Consider the following 22,846-nt stretch of genomic DNA (forward strand, 5'->3'; position numbering starts at 1 on the left):
TCTATGCAACATAATACAACTATATACAATGTGTAACTATATACAAATACAGTAAGGTTGATGGGTCACTGGCAAACGTAGTCCACTAGGTGCGCTGGAGTCCTGTGGGGCCTGGTGGATCGTCTGAGTGGGGCTTCGCCCTGGCCCTGGTCATCTGGCTTATGGTGCTCCTGGGCTGGGTTGGGTCTGGCTGCTGGGTCACCACCACCGATGATGCCCTGTTGCTGCTGCAGGGCCAGCTGATGGAGGCCATCCCACACTGATTCAGGGTCCGTGCAGCTTTCCACTGGTCTGGGGTCTCCTGGAGTGTGGTTTTCCAGTTGGACATGGGTGGTGCACTCAGGGGCCCTTTCCCTGAGCTGGTCGATGTGTCTCCTGATATGTCGACCCTCCACCCCCACGATATAGGAGAGGGGCCCGGTTTTCTCTACCACGGTCCCCGGAATCCATGGGTGTCCTGCCCCATAGTTCCTTACCCAGACCAGGTCCCCCACGTTGAGCACCCTAGGTGCCGAGGGCTTCACGGTCTCTGCTGCCACTTGGTCAGGGTGCAGCCGGTCAAGCTTGGTGATGAGGCGCCGTCCCCATCGTAGTTCTGCTGGGCTCTTCCCTGTGGCCACGCATGGTGTGGTGTGCTGGTCGAGCAAGAATTATGCCAGCCATTGATGTCAGTCCCTGCTGATTATGCGCTGGAGTGCGTCCTTGGTCGTCCTTACCATCCGTTCAGCTTGACCGTTAGTCGACGGGTGGAAGGGCGCGGAGGTGGCGTGTCTAATCCAGTTCGCCTTCAAGAACACCTAGAAATCATTAGTGGTAAACTGAGGCCCATTATCAGACACAATTATGTCTGGGAGGCCGTGTGTGGCAAAGAGGGCCCTGAGCACCTGGATTGTCCTTGCTGAGGTCATGTTGGGAACAGGGACTACCTCCAGCCACTTAGAGTGGCTGTCTACTACTACCAGGAACAGCTGACCCTGGAAGGGCCCCACGTAGTCAATGTGCACGCGGGACCAGGGAGTGTGTGTTGCCTCCCACCTGTGCACGGGGGCGTGGGGCATCTCTGGCCTGGATCTCTGGCATGTGTAACAGCCCTTGACCCATTCCTCGATGTCCTTGTCCAGCCCTGGCCACCAGAGGTAACTCCTGGCCAGTGCCTTCATCCTAACCACCCCCGGATGTCCCTCGTGCAGAGACTCCAATACCCTGTCCCGGAATGCTGTGGGAATGATGACCCTGCTTCCCCAAAGGAGGAAACCCCAGTATGTGGAGAGTTATGCCTGGAATTCAGGTCCTGGGGACCTGCCCTGCCAGCCTGTGCATACCCACGAGGGTACCCTACTGAGGATGTTGTCATAGGCTGTCTTTGCTGCAACGTCCCTGGCATGTACTGGGCATTCTGGTAATTCCTGCAACGCCAGGACCTGTGTTGCTGGGGTCTGGTTCTGTACTGTCTATGGGCAGCCTACTTAGGCTGTCTGCGTGGCCCATCTCCTTCCCTGGCTTGTGCACAAGCTTTCAATTGTACGCTGCAAGGAAGATGGACCACCGGAGCATTCTGGGAGATAGTATTTGGGGGGTCTGTTTGTCCATTGTGAACAGGCCGAGCATGGGTTTGTGGTCTGTGTAAATTGTGAACTCCCTACCATAGAGATAATCATGGAACTTTTTGACCCCAGCAACTATTGCCAGGGCCTCTTTATCTATTTGGGCATAGTTCCTCTCTGCTCCAGACAGCATTCTAGAGTAGTAAGCTATTGGGATCTGGGCCCCATTAGGCTCAAGGTGGCTTAGTACAGCACCCACACCATAAGGGGATGCATCACACATGATGCATATGGGCTTTGATTCTATAAAGTGTGTCACTGTGGACTTGTCAGACAGTAGTTCCTTCAAAGCTCTAAAGCTTTGGTCGTGGACCGTGGTCCAGGCCCATGCTGCCTTCTTTTCCAATAGCCTGTGTAGTGGTTCTGCGATGGCTGCCTTGTGTGGGAGGAATGTGTGGTAGAAATTGAGCAGGCCCAGGAATGCCTGCAGCTCTGCTTTGTTATTGGGTGTGGGTGCCAGCTTGATGGCCCTTACCTTGGACTCTGTGGGGTGGATTCCCTTTGCATCTATCCTGAACCCCAGGAATTCTGTGGAAGGGACCCCAATACTGCACTTCTCCCTCTTTAATTTGAGGCCAGTAGCACGCAGCCTGGCTAGGACCTCCCTTAGCCTGCCTGCCAGTTCCTCAGCTGATGCTCCTGTAATCAGGACATCATCAAAATAAGGGCAGACTCCTGGGATGCCCTTGAGGGGTTTTCCATAATTTCCTCGAAAATGCCAGGAGCTACACTGATCCCAAACTGCAGCCTGTTTACCTTGAAAGCTCCCCTGTGTGTCACTATAGTGTGTGCTTCTGCCATTGCCCTAGTAACTGTGAGCTGCTGGTACGCCTGTGCGAGATCCAGCTTTGCAAAGATGGTGCCGCCTTGGAGAGAAGCGAGAACGTGGCTGACCCTGGGGACCGGGTAAGCGTGCGGGTTCAGGGCATGGCTCACCAAGCATTTGTAGTCAGCGCAGATCCTCACCTCCCCGTTAGACTTGAGTGGGGTGACTATTGGGGTTTCCCACTCCCCCCCATCTATGGGCTCTAGGATTCCCTGGCCTACCAGCTTGTCCAATTCGCTCTCGATTTTGGGCTTGAGCGCGAAGGGGACTTGCCACGGCCTGACTCTAATGGGGGGGATGCTCGGGTTCAGTTTGAACGAGATGGGGGCCCCTGTGTACTTGCCCAGCTTTCCATTGAAGACATCTGCAAACTCCTCACAGCGGCCTCGATGGACTCTCCCTGGATGCGTTGGATCCCTGTGACTATGATTCCCAGGGCCTCAAACCAGTCTAGGCTGACTAGACTGGCTCTCCGGCCCTCTACCACCACTACCTCCAGGAGCTCCTCGCGACTCTTAAACCCCACGGAAAGGGTGGCCTCCCCTTTTACCTTGACTCAGGCATTTTGGAAGTCGATCAGGGCTAAATTTGAGGGCCGCAATTGAACCCGCTGCTTGCTCTGGCTGTTAATGTAGTTAAGGGTCTCATTGGAGATGACGGAGACCGCAGAGCCGGAGTCAAACTCCATTTTAGAGGGGACGCCATACAAGCGGATTGTTAATTTAATTTTGGGTTTGAGCAGCCAGTGGCTACCAGTGTGGTGGATGCCCAGCCGGCTCTCAAAAAATCCAATTTGTAATCAGGTCAGGGCCCCAGTAACTCTCGGCGGCAAATCTTCCGGGCGCAGCTCGTGGATCTCTTCTCGGGGTCGGTGGCTACGACAGACCGCGGCTATGTGGTCTGTCTTCTTGCAGGCCCGACACGTGGCTGAGCAGAACTTGCAGAGTGTGCACACGTGGTTTCTGCTGCAGCCTGCGCACTTCTGTGAGCCGTCAGTCAGCCTGGGCTTCTCCGGCCATCTGTCTCGTTGGTTTGGGGCCGCCTTCCGTCAGAGGAGGTCGATGTTCTGTTCGTCCTCCTCGTCCTCGGCCATGGCAACCTGCTGGTGCACAGTGCCCATCTGGCTGCCGGATCTGGATTCCTGGACGGCCTGGACAGCCCCGCAGACCACTTCGTGGGCCAGGATGGCATCCTGGGCTTCCTGTAGCGAAACCTCGGCCTTTGCGAACAGGCGCTCCTGCAGCCTTGTGTCCTGTAGGCCGCAAACCAGCCTGTCACGTAGCCGCTCTTCCAGGTTCGAGAACTTGCAGGGGCTGGCAGCTTCCCACAGGGCGGCAATGTAATCGGCCCCTGACTCGTCAGGTCACTGGTCCCTCTTCTTGAACCGCGACCTCCAGGCCAGCGCAGACATGCAAGGCTGGAAGTTAGTGTTCAGCTTGGTGACAAGGTCCTGGTAGGAGACGGCTTCGATGGGCTCCAGGGAGAACAGGTTCGCGGCGACCTCGAGGAGTGCAGGGCTGCCAATACAGAGCAGGGCCACCACCTTCGAGCTGTCCTCCGATATCTGGTTGAACCTCATGTACAGCTCGGCGTGCAACAGGTACCGGGCCCACTTCTCCGGATGGCAGGTGTCAAGTTTGCGGGGTTGTCCTGTTCTTGCCATCATTCCCTGCTGGCTGCTGTGGTGGCTGGTCTTGGATCTCGATCGTGGTGGCCGGGGCCGGTCGCAGGTTGCTCGCGGTGGCCGGGTTGCGGTTGCTGGCGGTCGTGTTGAGGGGGGGAGGAAAGATGTCTCTTTTCCTCCAGCACGCGGTGCGTTCCCCTAGTGACTTCAGCTCTTTTGTCGACAGTATCCCACCTTCATCACCACTGTAAAGTAGTGGGTCTGACGCAAGAAAGAGACGCCAGCCGGAGTACAGGTTCAGCTCTTTATTGAAGGGATCCGTACTGAGAAACACGGGCTACCTGGCCTCCTTATATACCTGGCCAGGTAGGCAGCTAGCCAATGGGGTTGGCCCTATGTTTCCCACCGGATGCTGGGTTTCCCGCAAACCGTCCAGGCCAACTCCCCCTAGTGGCCGCTGCTATGTAGGCTGTTGTGTATGTAAATAGTTAGCAATAAGCCATGAAAGAGATTGCAAACACAGTGCAGCTTTGCAAGGTTTAAAGCGGGAAAATAAGGTGCAATCATTGGACGCCACAACCAAGGAGCGGGAAAACAGACTGTTTGTATTGGTTACAGTTCAAACGCTTTCTCTATAAAAGGGTTGCAACATTTGACATTTGACAGTTGACTTTGTGTATTCAATAAACTCGTTCAGTGTTAACCACTCTGAGTCCTCGTCAATTCGAACCAAACAACTGGCGACGAGGATGGGATTGACAGAAGACCAGAGATTAGGAAGAATTGTCGTGAAGGCGGCAAAGTCAGAGCGAGTCACAGTCAACCGAGCGGCCGCGGCAGAATAGGAAAAAAAATTCTCCGAATGGCGCAAATCGGGTCACTGAAGGAATTTGACCCTAACTTCCCCGAAGATTGGGAAGAATACATCGGTCAGGTCGAAGGATTCCTGTTAGTGAACGGAATCACTGACGACCGAAAAAAAGCGGCGGCACTTTTGACAATTTGCGGCACACCGGTCTACAGAGTCGCTGTCGGGCTGTGCCAGCCACAACCAGTCTCCAGCGTGCCCTATGCCGACCTCCTTGCAAAACTAAAGGTTCACTTTACTCCCCGAAGGTCCGAACTTTTTTGGCGGCGCATCTTCGAGAAGAGAAATCAGAGACCGGGGGAGTCCATACAGAAATTCGTCGCTGCCGTCAGGGAAGCCGCAGTACGTTGCAAATACGATAATTTAGAAATTAGGATTCGGGACAGAGTCGTGCTGGGCTTACGCGATGAACAATTACAAAATAGAATAATCGCCAAACCTACCGGCGATTTACAGGAAGTGCTCGACGAACTCCTAACGTATGAGTCAACCGGGTATCGCGACCCCCCCCGCAGTAGCATGGCGACAGCACCTGAAATTAACCAAGAGGGCTATGTGGACTGCGGGGAGGTGGATCAGCAGTGGGAGGAAGAGATCGCCGAAGTCTCCAGGCGATTTGGAAAGATGGCACCCAGACAACTTAGAAGCGAGGGGCCTGAACCCGGCCGCCGGCAACAACCCGCAACACCGCAAAGACCACCGACCGGGGCACAACGACCGTGGCGGGACACAGCAACCAGACCGCGCGACAACGACACCCAGAACCGATGTGGCAGCTGTGGCGGCAACCATCCCCGCGCTTCCTGCCGATTCCGCACCGCCAAGTGCAGGGCTTGCGGCAAGACCGGCCACATCCAGGCCATCTGCAGAAACCGCGTTCGGGACTCCCGTCTGAATGAAGTCGATGTGTGGCCAGAGGGTAAGGTAACCCCCAATGCTAGTGGCAAGGAGACCCCTAGATCCCGGGCGAAATTTCCAAACCTAAGGGAGGTGGCCCGAGTCAATCGGAGACGGCAGGGAAGGGGGCACAATTTTCCGGACGGAAAATTAAAAATCACAGTCCTTCTGCAAGGGGTTCCTTGCAGAATGGAAATCGACTCTGGGGCTTCAGTGTCGATAATTTCCACTGAAACCCTTGAGAAAATTGAACAACTAAGCGGAAAAAGAATTCCACTTAGTCCAACAAATATTCAATTAATGGACTTCCAAAAAAGTCCAATAATCGTAAAAGGAAAGACCAGCCTTAGAGTAAACTTTAAGGGGTTTAAGGGGGTCTTAGATTTGGTAGTTACGGAGGGGAATAGGACTAGCTTAATAGGGCTTAATTGGTTTCCTGCCCTGGGAATTTGGATAGGGGGAATAAATTCTGTGATTAGAAATAAGACCCTCGAATCCGTCTGCAAAGAATTTGCAGACGTATTCGATGGATCTCTAGGCAAGTACAAAGGGCCCCCCATTAATTTTAACCTAGACCCCTCAGTAAATCCAATCAGGCTAAAGGCCCGGAGGGTACCTTTTGCCTTAAAAGAAAAAATCGAGGCCGAGCTCGACCGGCTTGTAGGCCTCGGAGTTTTAGAACCTGTTGAGGGCGGTTTGTGGGAGACGCCGATCGTCACACCCCTCAAACCCAATGGGGATGTGAGGATCTGCGCCGACTACAAAGCGACCCTCAACATTGGAATGAAAAAGCATGCTTACCCGGTCCCGACGGTGAAGCAGGTCCTCGCCACGATCCAGGACGCCGCCATCTTCGCCAAGCTCGACTTGGCGCATGCGTACTTACAGTTGACTGTTTCCAAAGAGGCGGCAGAGGCACAGACAATTGTTACCCACAAGGGGGCGTTCCGAGTCCACAGACTGCAATTTGGAATTGCAGCAGCTCCAGGCATCTTTCAAGAAGTGATGGAGAGGACCTTAAAGGGCATACCTGGAGTATGCCCTTACTTTGATGATGTCCTAATAGCTGGAAAAGATGAAGGAATGTTAGTAGAGCGACTGGAACAGGTACTGGGTAGATTTAGAAAGGCTGGATTAAAATTAAAAAAGGAAAAATGTAGCATAGGGGTTAAATCCACTGATTTTTTGGGGTTCAGGATTGACAAAAGCGGAGTCCACCCTACCCCTGAAAAAATTAAAGCAATAAAAGGGGCGCCTGAACCAAGGAACAAGGCTGAGCTACAGGCCTTCCTAGGCTTGGTAAATTTTTATCACACTTTTGTGCCACATAAGGCTGCCATTGCAGAACCACTGCACAGGCTTTTAGATAAGAAGACCCCTTGGCATTGGCAAGACAAGCACAAAGCGAGTTTCCAGACCTTAAAAGATATCCTTTCCAGTAGCTCAACTGTAACCCACTTTATAGAAAACAGACCAATCTACCTGGCGTGCGATGCTTCGCCTTATGGCGTTGGGGCAGTAATCAGCCATTTAGACACCCAGGGAATGCAAAGACCCATTGCTTACTACTCCCGCACACTAACCAAGGCAGAGCGGAACTATGCTCAAATTGACCGGGAAGCTTTAGCCATAGTGGCAGGAGTTAAAAAGTTCCACGACTACCTGTATGGCAGGAACTTTACAATACTGACAGACCACAAACCCCTGCTGGGACTGTTTACCACAGATAAACAGACTCCCCAAATTATGTCTCCCAGGATGCTGAGATGGTCCATTTTCCTCTCAGCATATTCATTTTCCCTCCAATACCGACCAGGTAAGGACATGGGTCATGCAGACGCTCTTAGCAGATTGCCCCTTAGCACAACAGAGGAGGACCCTGCCCCAGTGGGACAAGTAATGTCCCTACAAGATATTCCTGATCTACCCCTAACTGCTAAAGACATAGCTGAGGCAACCAATAAGGACCTCATCTTAAGGAGAGTAATGGCCTGGGTCATGAGCGGTTGGCCCAACGCCAACCCGGACGTAAAATACAGTCCATTTTTCAGAAGGAAAGATGAACTATCAGTTCATATGGGTTGCTTACTGTGGGGAACTCGTGTAGTAATTCCAGAAATCCACAAATCAGCTATTCTATTTGAATTGCATGAGGGACACCCCGGAATAGTAAGGATGAAGGCCCTGGCTAGGAGTCACTTGTGGTGGCCAGGATTGGACCAAGACATTGAGGAATGCGTTGCCAATTGCCATCTGTGCCAACGTTCCAGGCCTGAACAACAACACATCCGCACACATAAATGGGAGCTAGCTAGGAATCCTTGGTCCAGGATTCATATTGACTTCGCTGGACCTTTCCAGGGGTTAACGTTCCTTGTAGTGGTCGACAGCTACTCTAGATGGCTAGAAGTAGTACCGGTCAGTTCAGTAACGGCAGGCAGAACAATACAGGCATTAAGGGGCCTCTTTGCCACTCATGGGTTGCCGGATTTAATAGTGTCTGATAACGGGCCACAATTCACATCTATTGAATTTCAGGATTTCCTCAAGGCCAACTCGATTAAGCATAAGACTTCTGCACCCTTCCACCCCTCCACCAACGGATTGGCTGAAAGGAACGTGAGGACCACGAAGGACGCACTTAAAAGAATCATTCGAGGTGACTGGCATCAGAGACTAGCTGAGTTCTTGTTGGCTCAACACACAACCCCTTGTTCGGCTACAGGGAAAAGTCCAGCTGAAATGAGGTGGGGAAGGAAAATCTTGACCAAGTTGGACAGACTACACCCTGACCGACTCCAACCAAACATTGAATTAGACATTCCTAACAGAACATTTGAAGTGGGGGATTTGATCTGGGCCAGGAACTACGCCCAAGGGGATAAATGGATTCCTGGGGTGGTAACTGAAATCTTAGGTCCCCTATCATACATCATTGAGGGGGAAGGGAATAGGATCTGTAAAAGACACATAGACCAGCTGAGGAAAAGATCTAGTGGGTGTGTGCCAGCTGAGGGGGACCAAAGCTCAGTAAGGGCAAACTGTACAGATAACATTAGGCCAGAAAGTGGTGTAGTGGTTGGGCAAGATGACATATTTCCTGATGCCCATCAACAACAATTCAGTCCAATTGATTGGGAAATACCCCTGCGAAGTAGGCCAGTGACAACTGAATCCCAAACACAACCTAATACACAAGGCAGTACATCTGAAGCCAGTAACCCTGAGCCCAGGTCTAGTAGTAACCAGCATAGTAACCAGCAGCCAAGCAGTCAACCAGGAAGAAGGGTCCCTAGCAGCCAAAGTAACAGATACCCTTCTAGAATACATAGGCCACCAAAATACCTAATGGATTTTGTAAAGAAATGACACCAACTGGGGGGTAAGGGGTGTTGTGTATGTAAATAGTTAGCAATAAGCCATGAAAGAGATTGCAAACACAGTGCAGCTTTGCAAGGTTTAAAGCGGGAAAATAAGGTGCAATCATTGGACGCCACAACCAAGGAGCGGGAAAACAGACTGTTTGTATTGGTTACAGTTCAAACGCTTTCTCTATAAAAGGGTTGCAACATTTGACATTTGACAGTTGACTTTGTGTATTCAATAAACTCATTCAGTGTTAACCACTCTGAGTCCTCGTCAATTCGAACCAAACATAGGCGACCTGCACCTGGATACGTAACAATCCCAAAGCTGAGAAAATTTGTTTATAGCCCTGTTTCAGTTCTTGTCTATATGAAGTCAGGGTTTTTTTCCCCCTGCAATGGTTTAAAAACATGCTTTGGCAGTCCATGTTTGGCGGGCAGGCCTGTCCTAAACATACCTATGAACCTGAGGCATAAATTTGTAGTAGAGCCTCCTTCCCATCTGATAATAAATAAAAACCAATGGTGAAAATAAATATTTTCTTTCTCATTTTTACAAGATCTACATAAAGTCTCTTTCTTCCTTTCTCTCAAATGGGGCTCCATCCTTCCTAGTCCTAAATCAAATACCTACAATATTGTACAGATAGTCCTTAACTTACTAACATTTGTAACTTTGACTATTTGAAGTTAATGACAGTACTGAAAAAAGTGACTTACAACCAGTCCTTACAACCATTGCAGCATTCCCCACAATCCCAGGATCAAAATTCAAGCAACTAGTAAGTGAAATTTATTTACAACAGTTGTAGCCACTCAAGGGTCATGTGATCATCATTTATGACTTTCCCAGGGGGCTTCCAATAAGCAAAGTCAGATTTGGGGAGTGGGGGAGCCAGATTTGTTTAATAACCAAAGTGATTTGCTTAACAAATAGGGCAAAACAAGTTGTAAAATCAGGCATGACAGCCACATCACTTTGTAATGGAAGTTACAGTCTTAATTGTGATTGTAAATCAAGGACTAGCTGTAGGCTGTTCTTATGCCACCAAAATGTGAAATAACCTAAATCCTTTAGGAGTCAGAGATAAATAACTAATTGCTAAGTAACAGTTCACTGAGCAAATATTTGCATTTAGATTATATCAGACTTTGAAATCATTACTGATGCTTCAAGGAAATTTAAGTGTAGCTACAGCTATATAAAAAGCTATGTTAAGCTGTGTATTTATAGCAAAGAGCAGCATTTATGTTGCCAGGATATCAAACCAAGATCGGATCAGACCATAAATTATGCAGCAGTATGCTAGTCTGCTAATAACAGGAGAAACCAACAATATGATTTCCTACATACAAAAGTTGTGTGGACTGCAAATAATGTGATGCTGGCATGTGAGACAGCTTCATTTCCCCTTCATCTAGATCAATGTGTTTTCTGCAAAGCCCATTAAACTCATATTGTTGCAGTAATCTGTTTATTAGCTTGTAATACATGCATTCTCCAAGCTATAAAAATATGTAAGGTTATATATAAGCTACCATGCAAAAAGGTATAAACTCATCTATTGGTTTATTATTGCTGCCATAAGATATTAAAAACAAATAAAGTTGGCAAGACAGAATATTGTGACTACTCTCAAAAGGATGAGCACTATCATACAAGAATTATCCTTCTAAGAAATTTTACAAAAGCACATGCATACTTAGCTTGACATTGGGTAATGTTTAAATGTTTAATGGAAAGCTATCAAGATCATCAGCATTTAATCTAAAATTAAATGCCACTGAAGATAAGAAAAACCTACTCAAATTATTAAATTGTAATTGGATGTATTTTGTGAACGAGTCAAACCCATGGATAATATTGAAGAAATCATGTGATTTCCTTCTATTTAAAAACCTTGAATCAAAGTATCATCTGCTCTTAATTCCATTGATAGTCACTCATTGACTAAGCCATAATGAGGTTTGTTTTGTTTTAATCTCTTTATATTGTAATTTATAAACCATAGTTTCTACTTTGTCAGAAGGATACACCCTGAGACTGCAAACCATACACAATTCCCAAAACCTATGTGCAAGATTTGCCGGTTTGTGCAAATCTCCATACAATGCTATGACTGTGATTTATTTATTTATTTATACTTTTGTTTACCTTTCATTTTGTATTATCTCAAGCTGCTTCAAACTTTATAGTTCTTTGTGAGCCATAGCAGAATGGCTGAGGTAGGACAGGAAGAAGCAGAATGATTCTAGTACTCCTAAACTATGATGTTTGCATTTTGTATATTGTAATGAAATTATGGAAGCTTAGTACATGCAGTTGCCCTCATTCCAAATTTTGGATTGCAAGATTGTTCAAATAGGAACAGCGTTTCAGGGGCATTGTCCCATGATGCCTAAGATTCAATCTCTACATTATTGTACCTTGCTCTAGCAAAACACAAATGGATTATATTACAACTGCTTTGGAATAATACTTTAAGAATACTGGAAAAAATGCATTAAAATGTGTCCACTGATTGTCATGAATATTTCCTAGTCATTTCTTCCTTGGAGTTATTGGATATGGGTAATCCAGTGGCTCAGAGTTCTAGAAGCTGTAATTTCAAAGAAATTTAGTGGTCCTGTTGGAGAAGGCAGCACTGATGGAAGAACAATAGTTTTAGGCAAGGACAGTAGCTTCAGGTTCAAAATGTTATAAAGCAAACAAGCTATTTTTAATGAACATTAGTTATTTTGAAATTACCTCACTTATTGCCATTAGCCTCTTCATTGTTTCTTACATGGCTCTTGTATTTGCCTCTGGTAGTATTGCCTACAGAATAGCGAATTAAAATCTAATTTCAAGACCATCTGAACACGCCCAGATCAGATTACACTTGGGCAAAATACAATATATTTATGAAACCGCATAATCCAAAATGCTTTTATAAATGAGATAGAAATATTTTTTAAAAAGGAAGAAAGTTTCTATTACAAAAGGAGTGCAATATTATATACATTTATTAAATTGCTTATGAAATTATAGAGAATTCAGAAGTGCTTATTTCCAGGGGTGTGTACCTATGCGTATGTGTGCGTATAATACAGACAGAGACACACAAAGGGACACATAAATATGTCTTTGTATGTGTTTATTTTTGATGCACAAATGTGCAGTCTTTTAATAACGGTGGTCTGCATTTAATATTTTTAGGAAGAATAAGGACTGCAACAGGTGGAAAAATTAACAAGCAGGGTATGGACCAGGATATAAGGCCAGGATTTTATTTCCACTGAAAAGAAAATAGCTTTTTAAAATCTATGCTAACACAATTTTAGGGCAAGTTCTACAATTTGCCTTATTTCCCACATTATAATGCAGGTATTGATCCTTGTGACTGGCATGGGCTTTAAGGCTGCAACAAATAATTAGGGATCCTGTATTAATGGGTAGAATTGACATATCTGAACTACAACAATCCAGATGTCCTCTAAATGGTAGTAAAGAGCTTCCTGTATCCTTGGGCCATCTAATGAAGAGTTGGATTTTGGTAACTCATTTAATGACAATCCTATTGATGGGATTTTAGAACTTTCACTTCTATTTTGCCTGATGAGCAGGGGGCTGGACTAGAAGACCTCCAAGGTCATTTCCAGATTCTATTCTGTTCTGTTCTGTTCTGTTCTAATTCTAAAATAGCAGAAAAAGAAATGGAAACAAGGAGACAAGAAAGGGAATCACATGTGATCTGCTGACAAAAGATCACCCAGTCCAAAGCCTTGTGTCCTTTGGGGAAAATATCACAATTGCCATCAGTAAAGCTTGCACCAAATAAATATGTTTCTTTTTTTTTCAAATGTTCCAAAATTCTATGCTGCTTGTCCTGTATTCTTTTGGAAAAGAAATTATTAGTTTCAGACCATTAATTTTCTCTATTAGCTAGCATTTGAATAACTTTTTCCCCACAAATTTCTCTACTTTGTGAAAATAACACTTTCTATCAAATGACTTGGTTTTTATGGGAAGAAAGGGTGAATGCCTGAAAAGTGCCACATTTTATTTTACAGAAGAGGCATCCACAGGAGGCAGAGAAAGGGGTGTCAAAAAGTCATGACATTGTCATGATGACCATAGTTGAATCCCTCTCCATTTTCTTACGTGTGTTACTGGTTCAGTACTTGTTAAAAAGGAGCAGGGGTTTAGACTAAGTGTTTGGGGAAAAGTCCAACGTGATAATTGCTCAATAGAAAAAAAAGGCAGAAGGCATAATTGTATGGGTTTATAATTTTTACATTGAAAAATTATACATATGGAGTTGGACTTTGCAGGTGCCATCTTGACTTTTTGAGAGTCCACCTTGACCCCCATTGTGGATATCCTTTTGTTTTGTCTCTAATCACGGAAAACTAAATGTAAGGAATAAATTGTGAAATTCAGGACAGACAGAATGAAGTGTTTCACATCAATATGAAAATGTAACTGAAGATCAATCATGGAATATCTTTTCATTATGCGTGGCGATAATTCTTGAGTTAAGTACCATTGAATCAGAACAGTATCAAGACATTCATTTCCATCCTTCTTAATTAAAATTTTAGGATGTGTGATTAGTTTTTAAATGGTTTTAAAAGGAGATTAGAGAGAGGAAGAAACAAGAGAAACAGATGAGGATTAGCTCATTAATGACCTGGTTGTCTGTTTTCTATAACAGGATGCTAGGTTAGATAGCTCTTTGATCTAGCAGAATTCTTGAATTGTGAGTTATTATACTCTACTCTACCTACAGTGAAATGTTATAAAATATATCCGCTTTATTTCATTCCATAATTTCTGTATTCATAGAAACAATCTGAATAATTTACATTTAATTTTTCCTTTCAGGGCTTACTTGTGGCAACTATTTTCTGTTTCTTCAATGGAGAGGTAAGTGAATAAACTTCATTTCATGTCATTTAACACTGCCACTTAGTCCTAGTATGATAAGTAGAATTCACTTCAGATTAGCTTGGAAAACAAAACAAATTGCTCCCAACAAATGACAGAGATACCTTGGTTGACATTTTGAGCCAGGTCAATTTTATTCATTGATCAGAAAACTATCTTTTAACATTTAGCTTAACACTGCACGCATGGTTTACTAATCCATTTTATCTCTGCTGTTTTAGTAGTTACCATTTGTTTTAATTTGTTGTGTCAATACATTTTATAAGGATTTTTGTGAGCTTTTATTATTGCCTTGTTACTCTGCAACCTGCTGTTGTAATGTGAGTAATGAAAATACAATGAAGAAATGATTCTTTAGGAAATGAATGAAATCTTTAGGATGAGGTAGGAAAAAAAGTGAGATTTTGGTATGGGGAAGTACAGCAAAAGATTTTAATCCATGTTACAGGTAGGCCTCGACTTATGGCCATTTGTTATGATAGTGGTAAAAAAAGTGTCTTATGACTGACTGATCCTCACATTTAAAACCGTTGCAGCATCCCCATAGTCACCTGATCAGAATTTGGCCTCTTGGCATCCAGCATGTATTTACAATGATTGTTGCATCTTAGATCACAGGGTCACAGTTTACAACTTTCCCAGCCAGCTTTTAGCAAGCATAGTCAACATGGGAAGCTGGATTCACTTAACAACCATGTGATTTGCTTAACAACCATGGCAACAATTGGGCAGGACTCACTTAATGTCCATCTCACTTAGTGAGAGAAGCTCCAGTCTCAGTTATGGTCATAAGTCAAGGACTACTTATAAATTAAAATTCTGAAAGTCCTAAATGTTAAATGTTCACAGCAAGAATTCAACAACATCAAGAACAAATGCTTTTAAAAGTTTTGGTATGACTGGATTCATGATAACTATTAATAGTGAATGGATTAATTAATACAGTTGCTTACAACAGCAGCTGCAATCATGTTCAATTGTCCATATTTACATAATCTGAAGCGACTCCTGGGCTGGGAGGAAAAAACTACTGGGACCATATGTCTTCCATTTATCTTCCCCCGGATTATATTATGCTTTTGATACTGAATTGTATATCCCTACTACAGATGAGATTGTGGAGAACTTGTCAAGGTCTAGTGGCTATGAAGGTCTGGATTGGTTGAAACATTCTGAAGTTGAATTAAAAAAAAACAATTTGGAATTTGTCGATCATGACTCTGTCAGCTCCAAACATTTTCCCCATGGGAGTGACACTATCTATGATTGATTTGGGCTGTGTGATTTGGTGATTCTCCTGGATTCATGGCTGCTGATGGACAAGTAGAAACAGATATGACTTTTGCATATACCTAGAGCCTGCAGATCCTGATACAGTAAATCATGTCCTCACTAAATCACTGTAGCAAATCACTGTGCATTTAGATTGCAGTAACGTGTTCTGTGTGGGGCTGTTTAGATCAAAGTACAAGGGGGGAGGGAATATGACAACCCACTTGCTAGCAGGCTTCCAGAAATATATAGCACTGGTATTGTGGACTATGCATTGGCTCTCAATAATTTCACAGGTACAATTCAAAATTCTGGGTTTGATCTATTAATTCCTAAACCATATCAAGAGAGATTATTGATTGTCCTAGTTTCATAATGTGAGTGAGGATAAATCTGTTGGGTTTTTTTTATCATAAGTGAAAAATTAGCACCCCTTGGGCTCAGCCTTCCTATGAAAGCCATTCTTTGCATGTTAAATTATCCCCTTTAATATCATTCCAGTAGATGACAAAAGAGGAGCTCTGCCAGAGACACCATTGATTGTTTCTGTTGTTATAATTATTTCTTTTTTGTTGGCTTGATAATGCTCTGACAAATTGTGGTTTAAATTTAATTTAGCTTTAATTTAATTTTATTTGATACAGGTTTTAATTAACTGTGGAAAGCATTGTGAGTTCGAGGTAAATAAGCACAATAGATAAATAATGTCCCAAGGTGTTTTTGCAATTCTAGTATTCTAGCAATTTGAATATAGAAGAAATTAAAGACATGAGGATCATGTCAGTTTATTTTTAAGTCTGTCTCTTGATCCCTAGTATCTTTGCCTTTTGCTCTTATAAACAAAAATGGAAAAAGTCTGGTTTTCACCCGGAAGAAAAATATACATAGCACGGAAGCCAGTCCTCTTCAAAATCTCAACATCCTTGAGCATCATTTTAAAAAATAATAAAGCATAGGTGATGCAATAGATTATATGAGTCAGTGTCATCTTGCAATTTTGGTGAGTTCTTTCCATACTGGTTTGAGTAGATTGATATTGAAAATGATAGATTAATACTATGGTTTTGGAAAGTAGCTGCTGTGATTTGGGAGAATAACCTAGCTCCCACTAACCACAAGTTCCACTTGAAAGAAATTAGTTATTTAAGTCATTTTACTGCGGAAAAAAGTATGTGAGCTTTTCTGCATTAAAAGATCATCCCCTTGATAAGATCAAGCACCTTTAAAAATATAATCTTTCTATCAGCTGGACTGAGCGATAGATATGACACAGCTTGATAAAAATTATATATTGCATTTGTCATTGTTTTATTGTATTGTCAGAATAATTGTATGCAGTGATTTTTATTTTAAGCATATCTTTTGCTCAGGAAGATTGAGTTTTATTTACGTTCCTATGTTGATAATGAAGATACTGAAAGTGGATAGCTTCTGCCTTTTAGGATCAACAGTACAGGGTCAAACAATTAAGAAATATGCTGCAGACTAGCACTAGGTAGAACAGCCATGAAGGCTTTGGAAAAAATATTAAATGCCACGATGTGTCTATACTGTACCTATAAAGATCAGAATTGTGCAAGCCAATGTATTTTCTGGGATACTCTATAAAAGCAAAAGTTGGACTTTAAAGAAGAAGGATAGGAAGACTATTTATGTCTTTGAATTTTGCTGTTGGAGAGCACTCCTAAGGATTCCATGGACAGCCAAGGAAACAAAATGATGGATCAAACAAATCAGCCTAGCGTTCTTACTTGAAGCACAAATGATTAGGCTCGAATAATTTACTTAGGACACATTATGCAAGGACTCAGCTCTCTGGAAAAGGGTCTAATGATGAGAAAAAAGAGAAGAAGAGGACAGCAAAGACCAAGGGATCCAACGATTTAGTTACTATAGCCTAAGTGCACTATTGGGAGACTTGAAAAAACAGGTTACAGATAGATTGTCATGTATAAAATGTATTTACATGGAAGGAGTAAAAATGACTTGACAGCATATAATCAATCAGTTTTAGAAATGATCTGTATTAGGAGAGTCACCTTGGTTTGTCCATTCACCTACCCAGCCTGTGCTTTGAGCACTGACTCAAAGACTCTTTTTGCAAGTCTGCAGATATGACCCCAACAATGATATTCCTGGCTTTTATATGAGAGAATGACTTATTCAAAAGATGCATAAATTCTTTTCTTTATACATGTTTTAAGATTTATTTCAGGTTTAGTTTTCCTGGATAGTGGTACTGATTTTATTCATTTAAAATTAGTTTTATGCAGTTAGTGTTAGTTTAAATGAGTTTTTTCAACTCTTCAGTGGAAGCCACCTTAGAAAAGAACTTTGTAAATGTTTTATATATATATAAATATATAAATATATACACTCCTCAACCAGCTGGATGATATAGGAGTATTTTGCAGTGAGTGGCAAGTTCGATTTTTTCTCTATGAAGGGGATAAAATGTGCAAACAGAAACAGGAAGCCTCATGAAGACAAAATTCCAGCTCTTGATCTTTTTTCTATATGACCAAAAAACAAATTTTAGTGATGGAATTTCAAACTATTTGTTGTTGTTGTAGTTACAAAGTCGTGTCCGACCCATCGTGACCCCATGGACAACATTCCTCCAGGCCTTCCTGTCCTCGACTATCTTCTGGAGTCCATTTAAGCTCACACCTACTGCTTCAGTGACTCCATCCAGCCACCTCATTCTCTGTCGTCCCCTTCTTTTATTGCCCTCAATCTTTCCCAGCATTAGACACTTCTCCAGTGAGTCCTTCTTTCTCATTAGGTGGCCAAAGTATTTGAGTTTCAACTTCAGGATCTGGCCTTCTAAAGAGCAGTCAGGGTTGATCTCCTCTAAGACTGACCAGCTTGATTGCCTTGCAGTCCAAGAAACTCGCAGGAGTCTTCTCCAGCACCATAGTTCAAACGCTTCAATTCTTTGGCACTCAGCCTTTCTTACGGTCCAACTTTCATACATTGCAACTGAGAAGACCATAGCCTTGACTATACGCACTTTTGTTGGCAGGGTGATGTCTCTGCTTTTTAGTGTGCTGTCTAGATTTCCCATTGCTTTCCTCCCGAGGAGCAAGTATATTTTAATTTATTGGCTGCAGTCCCCATCTGCAGTGATCCTGGAGCCCAGGAAAATAAAATCTATCACTACCTCCATTTCTTCCCCATCTATTTGCCAGGAATTGAGAGAGCCGGATGCCATGATCTTGGTTTTCTTAATGTTAAGTTTCAAGCCAACTTTTGCACTCTTCTTCTTCACCCGCATCAAGAGGCTCTTCAGTTCCTCTTCACTTTCGGTCATTACAGTGGTATCATCTGCATATCTTAGGTTGTTAATATTTCTCCTGGCAATCTTAATTCCAACTTTTGATTCATCAAGCCCTGCCTTTCTCATGATGTGCTCTGCATATAAGTTAAATAAGCAGGACGACAGTATACAGCCTTGCCGGACTCCTTTCCCAATTTTGAACCAATCAGTGGTACCGTGTCCAGTTCTCACTATTTTTTCTTGACCCTTGTATACATTTTTCAAGAGACAAATAAGATGGTCTGGTACTCCCATCTCTTTAAGAACTTGCCACAGTTTGTTGTGATCCACACAATCAAATGCTTTAGCATAGTCAATGAAGCAAAAGTAGATGTTTTTATGGAACTCCCTAGCTTTCTCCATGATCCAGCATATGTTGCCAATTTGATCTGTAGTTCCTCTGTCTCTTCGAAATCCTGCCTGTACTTCTGATAGTTCTTGATCCACATACTGCTGGAGTCTAGCTTGTAGGATTTTAAGCATAACTTTACTAGCATGTGAAATGAGTGCAATGGTGCGATAGTTTGAACATTCTTTGGCACTGCCTTTCTTTGGAATTGGAATGTAAACTAATCTTTTCCAATTCTGTGGCCACTGTTGAGTTTTCAAAATTTGCTGGCAAATTGAGTGTAGCACTTTTACTGCATCATCTTTTAAGATTTTTGAATAGCTCAGCTGGAATACTGTCACCTCCACTAGCTTTGTTGTTGCTCAGCTTTCCTAAGACCCATTTCACTTCACATTCTAGGATGTCTGGCTCTGACCACCCCATCATGGTTATCAGGGACCTTAAGCTCATTCTTGTATAGTTCTTCTGTGTAATTTTGCCATCTTTTCTTAATCTCTTCTGCCTCTGTTATGTCCCTGCCATTTTGGTCCTTTATCATGCCCATTTTTGCATGAAACGTTCCCTTCATTCCTCCAATTTTCTTGAAGAGATCTCCGGTCCTCCTTATTCTACTGTTTTCTTCTATTTCTTTGCACTGTTCATTTAAGAAGGCATTCTTATCTTTTCTAGCTATTCTCTGGAATTCTGCATTCAATTGGGTGTATCTTTCTCTTTCTCCCTTGCCTTTCGCTTCTCTTCTTTCCTCAGCTATTTGCAAAGCTTCCTTAGACAGCCGTTTTTCTTTCTTGCATTTCTTTTTCTTTGAGATGGTTTGAGTTTCTACCTCTTGTACAATGTTGCAAACCTCCACCCATAGTTCTTCAGGCACTCTGTCTATTAGATGTAATTCCTTAAATCTATTTGTCACCTCTACTGTATATTCATCAGGGATATGATTTAGTTCATACCTGAGTGGCCTAGTGCATTTCCCTACTTTCTTCAATTTCAGCCTAAATTTTCCAATGAGAAGCTTATCATCTGAGCCACAGTCAGCTCCTGGTCTTGTTTTTACTGACTGTATTGAGCTTCTCCATCTTTGGCTGCAGAGCATATAGTCAATCTGATTTCTGTGTTGACCGTCTGGTGATGTCCATGTGTAGAGCCGTCTCTTGGGTTGTTGGAAAAGAGTGTTTGCTATGACCATAGTATTCTCTTGACAAAATTCTATCAGCCTGTGCCCTGCTTCATTTTGTACTCCAAGGCAAAACTTGCCTGTTATTCCAGTTATCTTTTGGCTTTCTAATTTAGCATTCCAATCCCCCATGATGATAAGGACATCATTTTTTGGTTTTAATTCTATAAAGTGCTGTAGGGCTTCATAGAACCGATCAATTTCATCCTCTTCAGCACTGGTGGTTGGGGCATAGACTTGGACTACTGTGATATTGAATGGTTTGCCTTGGATTTGAACTGAGATCATTCTGTCATTTTGGGGATTGTATCCCAGTATTGCTTTTCCTACTCTTTTATTGACTATGAAGGCTACTCCATTTCTTCTGAGGGATTCTTGCCCGCAGTAGTATATCTGATGGTCATTTGAATTAAATTCACCCATTCCTGTCCATTTTTGCAATGACTCTTGAGATTTCACATATGCAGCAACTTAGTCAAAATAAAAATTGCCTGAATTTTTCACGGTTACCAAATTTGTGGAATTCTGTATGTCATTTAACTTTCAAACTGGTGTAATAGCCTAAATTCAATCCCACCTCGTGAAAAAGCACGAAGCTAAATAAGATATTCCTTCCATTTATAGAAAGGTGTCTTCAGACTTTTTCCATAGTTCCCAGCCTGAAATTCACGTTACCTATTATGGTCATTGCCAGGAAAGGGGATTTGTAATGGCTGGCATTTTTCTCTTTTGTGAAATCATTTTGAAAGGAAGACCAGAAATTAACTGGATATATATGCTTTGTATAAACATCCCAGATACGTTTGTAACACAAAGTTTTAATGTACATGCTCTATATAGATATTCTTTATGTTGCCATTTCGGTGTTGTCAGATTTATGCAGCCTGACCATTCAAAAGTCTTTATCCTCTAAAGATGAGGAGAAGATAATACCTGAGATTTGGGATGTAGGAAGAGAAAGTTGTTTCAGTCTGATTTTTAACAATTTATTCCTAATGAGAGTGAGTTATTACCAACCAAGGATGATATCATTTCAGAAAGAGCCAAGAGCACTACTTAAAAAAGAACAGCTTGAAGAACCCATTTTTATTCACTGTAACACAACATTAGAAAGAAAGTATGAGAAAGGGCTTAAGACTGCCCATCAGCAGGCTAACACTCTGAATGCTAAACAGAATGGAACCAAATTTGGTATGGTAGAAGGAACCAGCAAAACAGCTGAGCTAAAAATGGACCAGATGTTGAGGTACTCTGTGGAGGGGAAAAATCATTTTAAAAATTCCCAGTGGATCTCTGTGTGAGAGGTGGTTGGACTGTTTCCTGGAAAAACTAAGCTCTTTTGCACTCTAAGCCTTCCCTCCCTCTTCCTATTCAGTCACATGTCATAGCCCAAAGCGAAGCTACTGTTAAGGGATTGGAAAAACTTTTAGAAGTCATGCTCTGCGTGATTTCCCTCCTTTGTTCATATCAAACTCCTGATGTTCACCAGATGGAGCCAAGAAATTATCAATGATTGATTGAATGAACATCAAAATGCCCTGTGGATTTTTTAGAGAGATCAATTGCAAATGAGTGTGCCTTAGAACTGGCCATATAACACACACTGTATCGAATTGCCCCTGCATCAACGGGCCACAATCATTTGGAAAAATTAATTTTCCTGTTGTTTACTTCCAACACTGCTGTGGGAGAGTGTTAAAATGAGCCAAGGATGAAACTCTTCTAAATTTGAAACAATGATTTTGTCCAAATGGCTGACTTATTTAGTGTATATTTTGGTCATTGGTTATTAATGAATACGTCAAAGCTATGTAATCAGTTTGCCTTCTACACTTTGCCAATTCCAAATTGAATTGGCTTTCTAGTAATGTTTTTTTTCAGGTGGAATCAAAATTGTCTCCTATAACTAAAGGGGCCAACCAACCTGGACTATACAATATAACAAATTCTTACAAATGTAAAAATAATAATCTAAAAGCAAGATTCAACTCTAGTGGCTCCTTCTTCTTCCCTAAATATACATTTAAAATGCAGCATAGAATCTGGAAAATATTTTCCAAACTTTGGATTGAACTTTCTCTAATATTACCATTTCATTGTATGGCCTTAATTGAATCCCAGGAAATGTGGGCATAAGCTTTAGCAGCTAGAATGAATTGGTTAAAATAGTTGATTAAAATAGAAAGCTTTTATAGCTGAGCATGATTTGGATGCCCTTTGAGATAGTCACAATAAGCATTTCTGATTCAGAAGCCTGGAAAAAAACTATCCCTAAATATTGAAATATTGCTCAGTGGTAGGTCTATTGTCCTAATTCCATGACTTTGGGGACAGGAATTTAGAGGACCTAGAGCACGGGTGTCAAACTCACCATGTCACATGACGTGTTGCGATGTATCATGACTCTTTTTGCATTGCCGGCAATGGGTGGCTTGGGTATGATGAAACCGGCCCACGGGCTGACAGTTTGACACCTCTCACCTAGAGGACCTAGATTTGAAGAATAAATCACATCTGAATGTATGGTGCCTACTAAGAATTACAGATCAGAATTAATGCACAAGTGGAAGTTGGCATGTAAGGATCATAAAAAAATCTTTGGAAGGAGAATCAGGAAGACA

General features: G+C 42.9%; 1 protein-coding gene across 1 annotated transcript in view; it reads left to right on the forward strand.

The window, feature by feature from the left end:
- Positions 1-22,846, forward strand: part of CALCR (calcitonin receptor) — a 107,897-nt gene that overhangs the window by 82,641 nt on the left and 2,410 nt on the right. The window contains exon 12 of the mRNA XM_083379401.1: positions 14,052-14,093. Coding sequence (XP_083235527.1) covers positions 14,052-14,093 — 42 coding nt within the window. The remainder of the gene's footprint in view (positions 1-14,051; positions 14,094-22,846) is intronic.

Source organism: Vipera ursinii (genome assembly GCF_947247035.1).
Source record: "Vipera ursinii genome assembly, chromosome: Z".
Classification (NCBI taxonomy): Eukaryota; Metazoa; Chordata; class Lepidosauria; order Squamata; family Viperidae; genus Vipera; species Vipera ursinii.